This window comes from Bacillus rossius, chromosome 1, assembly GCF_032445375.1.
Source record: "Bacillus rossius redtenbacheri isolate Brsri chromosome 1, Brsri_v3, whole genome shotgun sequence".
Lineage (NCBI taxonomy): Eukaryota > Metazoa > Arthropoda > Insecta > Phasmatodea > Bacillidae > Bacillus > Bacillus rossius.
The window spans coordinates 183,177,131-183,186,534 of record NC_086330.1 but is presented as its reverse complement, the minus strand read 5'-3'; the positions used below and the strand labels follow the sequence as shown (position 1 = coordinate 183,186,534).

General features: G+C 40.1%; 1 protein-coding gene across 1 annotated transcript; it reads left to right on the top strand.

The window, feature by feature from the left end:
- Positions 1-4,887: 4,887 nt before the first annotated feature.
- On the top strand, positions 4,888-7,441 carry LOC134540660 (uncharacterized protein MAL13P1.304-like). The gene is made up of 3 exons (XM_063383567.1): positions 4,888-5,004; positions 5,350-5,593; positions 7,308-7,441. Exons 1-3 carry the CDS (start codon positions 4,888-4,890, stop codon positions 7,439-7,441), a joined length of 495 nt encoding a protein of 164 aa, XP_063239637.1.
- The last annotated feature ends 1,963 nt before the right edge of the window (positions 7,442-9,404 follow it).

Here is a 9,404-nt window from a genome sequence, read left to right as displayed (position 1 = left end):
TCTTAGTCGATAGCTGATATTGATATAACATATTTCAGCCAGTAAAGACAAAGTCTTCGAAATGTCAGACCTAAAGTATCCATAAAATAAATTACAAGCATTTAGACCAACAGATAATATTTTTACGCTTATAAGAGGACTAAGAATCCTTTAAAAAAATGTTCTTAACGTTCAAGTCTTCCAGAAAATACGTACGAGGGTACGTATTCTTTATTCTATAAACACAATCAATTTCACATGTCCAGTTTCCCTCATAAGGCCTATGAAATATTCCTCGAATTTTTATATGCGCGCAACGTCGCCGACATTAGCCTTCTTCTTTCTAGAATCCAGTCTTTTTGCATCAGAGTACACGTTTTAAAGCAGGCAATTGTCCGTTACGCCCTTTTCATTTTCGTTGTAGAATTGTATTCGCTAACAATTTTCGGCAAGATATCCAACCAATTGTAATTTACGTTCGCTGTAAAATTTTTATACAGTTTATTTTTGATCATACGAGTGGTGCGTTCAGCTATCGATGCCTTCACGCCGCTAAACTTAGAGTAGTGATTGATGTTGTACTTTTTTATCATTGTCTGAATGATACATTAAAATATTCTTTCCCGTCGTCCGTCTGCATTAATGACGGTCTACGTATTTTGTTTGAAAATATCCTCCACCGCATTCGTAACATCAACTGCAGTCTTAAGTTTCAAGGGCCTAGTCCAAATAAAATTAGGATGAATATTTGATAACACACATAATTTTAGTCAATGAACTTTAACAAATTGAAATATAAAAATGTAAAATATACATGTTAAACCGAAGAACTAGGTATGGTATTGTTTTATATAGGTACTTCATGAACATTGTAGGCACCAACAGCTTGATAGTATGTACGTAATAATGATATTTAACTAAAGTCATATTAAATTGTATATATTTTTTCCCAACAATATACATCAGATCACCAATTTTTTTTTTTATAATCCCCATATTTCTTAGTTCATGTTTCATTGATGATGTAAAGATTTTGAGCTTATCGCGAACCAAGTAGAAGTTTTAGCCTATTCACCAATCGTTTGAACTGTCTCTCGATGTACAATATGTATCATGGGCTAATGCTTCCATCATCTTTACATATATGCAATTAATATTCTGAATATCTCTGAGTCCATGTCACTATCAAAGTCGCAAAGTCTTCATCACCGTAGCTATCAGCAATAATACCACGAGCCGTATCAAAATCATTCATTTTTTCATATCGTTTCCATATATCTGTTGTCAGAGATTTACCACAATCTATGATCTTGAGAGTTTCACATATTGTTTTCAAGATCATAGATAGCTACATTCTCATATTCGGTAAAAGCTAGTGTTTCCAGTAGTATTATTAATCCTTCAACCCAACATACCAAACATATTGAAATCATTGAATTGTATATGAAAAAACAACAAAGTTACATTTATTTAATATTAGGAATATCATCATCCGTTACATCTATTGTATACCATCTTTAGAAAAAAGTAAAAGCTGGTCAGTGGAGATAGCACACACAAAAAGTGCTAGTCACCCATAAGGCAAGGACCTTGTGTTCGATACCTATCTCAGACATCGAAGCAACTATGTATTTTTCTTGCTTCATGAAGGAAAATAACTTTCAATACACGTAGAGTGAAAAGTATTCGCAAATGACAAATCAAAGTACCCAAATTAAAGTTCGTTAAAAATAAATAATATTAACAATTCCCAAGGTAAGAGGCATAAGCTGCCAAACGATCACCTAGCCATCACATCATTACGTATAATAAATACGGTTGAAATAATAATCACGCTTATGTAAAGTACTTGATGAAATCAGTTCAAAGTACAAAACGTGGAACCAGAGCAGAAAATCAGCCTACCAAAACAAAAAGGGGGTTGTCTGTAAAGTCGATTAACGGACGATAATTTTACGTGATAACGTCATAAGAAAACATTGATGAAAAATTGCATACAAACCACATTAAATTTTTACTTCACTTTATAAACAGTTGACAAAATAGTTCACGTGTGGGTTGTGTGCTGCCGCTGTCTTTCTTCTATTTGGACGCATCGGCCGATGGAGTGGAAGAGAGATAGATGCGTCACAAGACGATAGTGCCTCTCTATAGCTTGTTCCGCGCTCTCGCTTGCACGCTCGGCTCAGGCGGAACGTGACAATGAGTAATTTTTTTCGTGCGTGCAGACAGCGTTCATAGATTTATAAGACGTTATCACGTCAAAAAAAATTGTAGCGCATATAGTAAACAAGTCGAACCCACATACCATACAACGAAAATCTACACTCTCAAAATTATAGGCGGCAAAAAATTTACAACAAGTCACTTGACAGTATACATTTCTTCATGTTGACAAAATTATTGTTAGTAATCACTACAGAAGGAGTGTAACTTGGACAAATAACCGCTTACCAAGTATTCAGAATATTACTGATACAGTCCATCCACTACAATAGCTTATTCCGAAGTTTGGTTAGTTAATTTACATTTTTAATTTTTAATATCACCACCATATTGTACAACAATATATGACAGGATATGATTTTAAGACCATACATTTCCCACAAGTCTATTAGTTTTATTTCAAGAAGTAATTTAACATTTCACATAAATAATAAAAACAAGTTCATATCAAATTTTCTCTAATGCTACAGTATTACCTGTACAAGCACTTTACCAAACCATCTCCCATATTTTTTTTTAAGAATATAGATGACATACTCAGGCCAGAATTACTTTAGCAAAAACTGCCTTCAGCATAATTAGAAAACAAAACAAAACGTGCATTTGAGACCTAACCTAAATTACGTATAACCCGTAGTTTATTACACTAAGAAAAATGAAGTAGGCTAAGAAAAATAAGTAAATAATTTTTCTTTTTTGCTTTAATTTATTTCAAATTGAACATTTACACACAGTAAAATCTGACACTTTAACTATATCGTATACATTTCTCAATCCCAGCGACATTAATTTTTTTTTGATTTAAAAAATGATATTGTTAATTTTAAGAGAGAAAAAATACAACTAACTCATACAGATCACGGTACAATTGTTCAGGAGTGTTACACTTTAGAGGACCACAGATGTTGATATTAGAAAACTACTTTTACAAAATTTTAATGCTTTTTCAAGTAACATTTTCGTGTAACCTGTACACCACACTTCTCACACAGAAATTTTACCCGGTCAAGATTTCCTCTGTAGCCATAATTTTCATGGGTGCGTGTAGCCTACTTCGTAGGCTTTCAAAACGTTTACCACAGTAGCGACACTGATACAGATATCCATCGTAATTACCATCGCTTTCCCGCTGCACAACTTGCAAATGAACTTTGCTTTTACAATGCCTAATAAAATTACTTTCGTTCGTGAAATGTACATCACGTGGATCACACGTAAATGTCACACGATTATCGTTTCTTATACAGGCATGATTTTCATGTCTTCTTGCGTGTTGACGGTATCTACACAGATGTCTCGTCGCTAGATCCTGACTCATCGGAGGCTCAGAAAGTATATTTCTTTCAATGTATACTGTGTTGTAGGCAACGAAGTCCCGAAAGTTGCATGAGCTGGAGATTTCCCAGTATACATTGACAGAACATCTGTAGTAAATGTCAAAGAATCGGAAGTAGACACAACTGATGCAGAAGCTGTGAATAGCTCACAACATATTGTTACGATCGCGCTTGGCTGCAGTGCTTGGCGTCGCTGTGCTCGTTCGGCCTGTCTGCACCCCCTTCCACCTGCATCCTCTCCCTGGTATCTCGTGTCATACTATCTCGCTACATCCTGACCGTCGCAGCGCGCACCTGCCTCAGATCGGGTTACTTAAAAGAGGCCGCACTACGGAATAAAAGGACTCAGACACGTTTATCGGCGCGTTTTGTGGGAACCCCATGCTTGTTGCGTTTATCGGCGTTCTTTGAGCAGCCGCCGCGTCCTCCGACAGGACTCACGACGCGTTTCTGGACATTTCGATGGCGAAGGTCGCGCGATATCTCGGAGACATGCCCGATTGTTCTGGATGGGAACCCAAGGGCTATTTAAGAAGGTTGGGCCGACCTTCGAGTCAGTCAGTCAGTCAGAGAGAGAGTCTGAGTGGGGAGTTCTCCCGCGGCGGAGTTACCGGGCGATAGTGCCGCAGGTGCGGCAGAGTGGCGAAGTCCTTGGACGAAGGTTCCAGGGCAGGGAGTGAGTGAGTTCAGTGGAGTCGGGAGTTTCCGGGCGATAGAGTCGCGGGCGCGGCGAAGTCCCGAGTGAAGTGGCGAGCGAGTCGTCGAGTGGGATCTCGGCGAAGGGTGTGACGGCGGCGGCGGAGTGCGGCGACGGAGTCCCGCGGCGGAGACCCACGAGGGGTGCTGCAGTGAGAGTTGCGCCGGAAGTGCGGCCCAGCGAGGTGTGTGAAACGAGTGACTGGGGAATTGACCTTTTTTTACGTGTAATTAATTATCTGCCAATTTAGATGATTATTTGTAAGTGGCAAGTAGTAGTAATAAATAAAACTGTGTGTGTAATAAAAATCTTTAATTGGGCTATCCTTTACAAACCCGCAGGTAAATCGTAACATTTTGTTGTCAGAAGTGGGATAGCCCTAATTAAGAGATTTAGGATTCAGTTTTATTAGAATAAAGTTAAGAAATAGGATTTAGTTATTTGAGAGAAAAGTTAGCATTTAGAACTTCAGTGAATTTGTAATTTTCTAGAGCTAGTTTGAGTATACTGTAGTCAGTGTTAGTTTTGAATGTAATAGAGTTATTGTTAGTTTAATTAGAAGGTTCGGCTAGGTCATTTTAAATTAGGATCAGTATTAGAAGAAAAAAATTATTTAGGTTGTTTAATTAGTGAATCCTTTAGAGAGAAATGGCTGCTGAAGAGTTAAGTGTAGAAGATATCGGGAAGATAATGGTTGCCCTAGAAGAGATCAATAATAAAATGGAAGAAATGGTGGCCAGTGTGAAGAAATATAACAAAGAAATGGTAACCAAAATCGAGAACTTTATGGAAGAAATGAAGAGTGGAAGGAAGGAGAGTAAGAACCACCATGAAGAAAAGAAGAGCGGGTCAAATAATAGCCTAGAGGAAATGAAGAAGGGTCAGGATGAACTGAAGCATGGCCAAGAAGAAATGAGGGTTGAAATGATGACCGAAGTGAAGATAAGCCTAGAAGAGAAGAACAGCCAAGAGAAGAATAGCCATGATAAAAACAGTGAAGAGAATAACAGCGAAATGAAGACCAGCGAAGAGAATAACAGCAAAGAGAATAACAGCGAAGAGAAGAACAGCAAAGAGAAGAACAGCGAAGAGAAGAACAACGAAGAGAAGAACAGCGAAGAGAAGAACAACGAAGAAAAGGACAACGAAGAAAAGGACAACGAAGAAAAGAACAACGATGAGAAGAACAACGAAGAGAAGAACAACGATGAGAAGAACAACGATGAGAAGAACAACGATGAGAAGAACAACGATGAGAAGAACAACGATGAGAAGAAAAGTGATGAGAAGAACAGTGATGAGAAGAACAGTGATGAGAAGAACTGTGATGAGAAGGACAGTGATGAGAAGAACAGTAATGAGAAAAAGAGTCATGAGAAAATTAGCCAAGGAGAGAACAGCCAGGACATGAGGATGAAAGAAGAGCTGAAGAAAAGTACAGAAGTGAAGATGAGTTACAAAGTAAGGAATATTGAACATAAAGAAATGAAGATAAACCAAAGAGAGAGGGGTAAATGCCAAGAAGAGATGAAGAAAAGCCGAGAAGAGATGTACATGAGTCAAGAAGAGATAGAGAAGTGCAAAGAAGAAACGAAGAAAGACCAAGAAGAGACGCAGGAAGACCAAGAAGAGGTAAAGAAAGACCAAGAACAGGGGAAGAAAGACAGAGAAGAGAAAATGAGAACACAAGGGGTCATGAAGAGGGTGCAAGGGGAAACTAAGTGCAGTCCAGGTGAGACTCAGAGGAACCAAGAGGGCACAAGTAACCAAGAAGAGACGAAGAGGAGCCGGGATGAAATGCTGTGCGAACAAGTAGCTGCGAGGGAAGAAATGGAGAGAAAAAGGGAAGATACAAGGAAACCGTTGGAAGGCAGTAAGCAATGCACTCAAGAGTATCGGGTCTGTCCAAGGCATCGGTCAGCCCGTCTCGGGCAGCTGGCTGAACGACATGGGGCATCTGCGACGCAGAAGTGTCGCCGGGTGACAAGAGAAGCTACATCTAATGAGAGAGAGGGTTATCTGGTGAGCCTGTACAGCCCGCGATGGAGGAAAGGCAGGAGGCCTAAACTTCGAGTAGCATGGGGACCTCCAGGAGGAGATGGATTACCTGTTCGGGACGAACAGGTTTAAGGAGGGGGCAATGTTACGATCGCACTTGGCTGCAGTGCCTGGCGTCGCTGTGCTCGTTCGGCCTGTCTGCACCCCCTTCCACCCGCATCCTCTCCCTGGTATCTCGTGTCATACTATCTCGCTACATCCTGACCGTCGCAGCGCGCACCTGCCTCAGGTCGGGTTACTTAAAAGAGGCCGCACTGCGGAATAAAAGGACTCAGACACGTTTATCGGCGCGTTTTGTGGGAACCCCATGCTTGTTGCGTTTATCGGCGTTCTTTGAGCAGCCGCCGCGTCCTTCGACAGGACTCACGACGCGTTTCTGGACATTTCGATGGCGAAGGTCGCGCGATATCTCGGAGACATGCCCGATTGTTCTGGATGGGAACCCAAGGGCTATTTAAGGAGGTTGGGCCGACCTTCGAGTCAGTCAGTCAGTCAGAGAGAGAGTCTGAGTGGGGAGTTCTCCCGCGGCGGAGTTTCCGGGCGATAGTGCCGCAGGTGCGGCAGAGTGGCGGAGTCCTTGGACGAAGGTTCCAGGGCAGGGAGTGAGTGAGTTCAGTGGAGTCGGGAGTTTCCGGGCGATAGAGTCGCGGGCGCGGCGAAGTCCCGAGTGAAGTGGCGAGCGAGTCGTCGAGTGGGATCTCGGCGAAGGGTGTGACGGCGGCGGCGGAGTGCGGCGACGGAGTCCCGCGGCGGAGACCCACGAGGGGTGCTGCAGTGAGAGTTGCGCCGGAAGTGCGGCCCAGCGAGGTGTGTGAAACGAGTGACTGGGGAATTGACCTTTTTTTACGTGTAATTAATTATCTGCCAATTTAGAAGATTATTTGTAATTGGCAAGTAGTAGTAATAAATAAAACTGTGTGTGTAATAAAAATCTTTAATTGGGCTATCCTTTACGAACCCGCAGGTAAATCGTAACAATATTTTAATTACCAAATTCGGTGTAGTTGCAGGTATCGAAGTCATCTCTGCCGTCGATAATGCACACATTGAAGTCTCTTGCAGTGACGAGACAGTAGATGCCACCATCATAAAAATCTCTGGTGATGGTAGACTCGTACCATCTGAATCTCTGGAGCTGCCCTAATCGTTGTCATCGGGATCTACTTCGTCATCGTCACCGCCGTTGTCAGGGACCCCGGTGAAGACGCGAGACCTCCCACCAAGATCTCTGCAGCTGGTGACCCCGCCACTATTGGGATTTGGGCCGATGTCGACGTCACTACCATCGAGATTGGATAAACATGAATATTCATATACCAGTCTTATATGGAGATAAGTCAAACCAGGCGATCTGCACTGTTGCACTACCAGAGGTGGACTTAGGGTCATCTTGTCTGAGAATCGCTTAAATAACAGCGACCGCTTGAATAATACACAAGCCAAAAGATCATAAATTGATATAACTTAAAAGAAAGATAATTTTTTTTTAGGTATTTCAGGAAAAAAATAAGTTATATATAACAACTTATTGCACAGTATACATACCCACTGCATTTAAGCTAACTAGAATACCAAGAGTCTCTAAACCTTGGAACCTTCAGAATACAATTATAATTTAGTCTACTAAATTATAAATTTTACTATGCACCACAACTCATAACCCCCAAATGACTTCAAATGACTACAACACATGACTTCAATATTTGATCTGATTCCAAGCTAGGACCAAAGTCAATTATATGTACCTCTCATCAATCGATCAGAGGACCTTCAGTGTTGATATAGGTACAGTCAAGACATGCTCAGTACCAAGAATCTTCAAAACACGAAGTCTTCAGTGTTGACACTTGTTAAGCTTTACGACATAGTCTACGAAACAAGAGACCTACTCTATGAGTTTACTAGATATATTTATGCTTGTTATGGCACACATCATTAAATATTTTCGTAAATAACACAATAATTATCAAGTCACTAACATTCGATTCATGCACATACATTAGGACACCAACATATCCATCAACTCAATTTTATTCTACATTCAGCTCCGAACCTACATTCATCATTCTACTCGAATACACTCAGCACACAGACCTCTAAATAAATCAACTAACCACCTATCATTTATTTTGCTTTCGGACATTCAACTGCATACTTACTGCTAGTTTGACGGGCCTGACAGTGAACATATTAAGCAAAGTTTACACTTATATAGGACCAGGAATCTATGATCCATTGAAACTTCAGAACCCAGCTACACATACACCATGCAATATGCAAGTAAATCTACGCTCATTTTCCATCATCAACACTCATTTTTCATCAAAGGCACTCTATTCAGCACTCATTTTTCATCATTGACATGCATTCAAATACAAATTCATTATCATCGACACTCAATTTGACACTCATCCTCCATCATCGACACTCAATTAGACTCTCATACTCCATCATCGACATTCAATTTGAAACTTAATTTCCATCTTCGACACTCTATTCGACACTCATTTTCCATCTTTGACACTCAATTCTACACTAATTTTTCATCATCGACAATCATTTCGACACTCATTTTCAATCACCGATACTCAGTTCAACCCTCATTTTCCATCATAGATACTCAATTTGGCCCTAATTTTTTATCATCACACTCAATTTTACAATCATTTTCTTTCATCGACACTCAATTTGAAGCTCTTTTTCCATCATCGACACTCATTCGTCTCTCATTTCCATCATCGACACTTAATTCGACACACATTTTCATTCATCAACTCTCATTTCGACACTCTTTTCCACGATCGACACTCAATTATACATTCTTTTCCCATCTTCGACACTAAATTCGCCACTTATTTTCCACCCTCTTCACTCATTTTCCACCATCTTCATGCAATAAAATGGAAACTTTCCATCATTGACACACACAGTAAAATATCCATACTAAAATCAATTCTTTAAAGTAGCAAACAGGTTGTAAACACACACATGAACCTAATTTGGGAATGAATAACAACATATATTTAATAACAATTTTTAAAATTATATTTATATCAAAAATACAAAAGTATGTATATAAATTCATCAGGCAACACACATAAATAATT

Excerpts from the sequence above, each read along its gene's own strand:
- LOC134540660 (XM_063383567.1), top strand. The coding sequence starts at position 4,888 with ATGGCTGCTGAAGAGTTAAGTGTAGAAGATATCGGGAAGATAATGGTT. Across the intron at positions 5,005-5,349 it reads AGAAATATAACAAAGAAATG|AACAGCGAAGAGAAGAACAA; the intron begins GTAACCAAAATC and ends AACGAAGAGAAG. Across the intron at positions 5,594-7,307 it reads GGACAGTGATGAGAAGAACA|GTATCGAAGTCATCTCTGCC; the intron begins GTAATGAGAAAA and ends GTGTAGTTGCAG.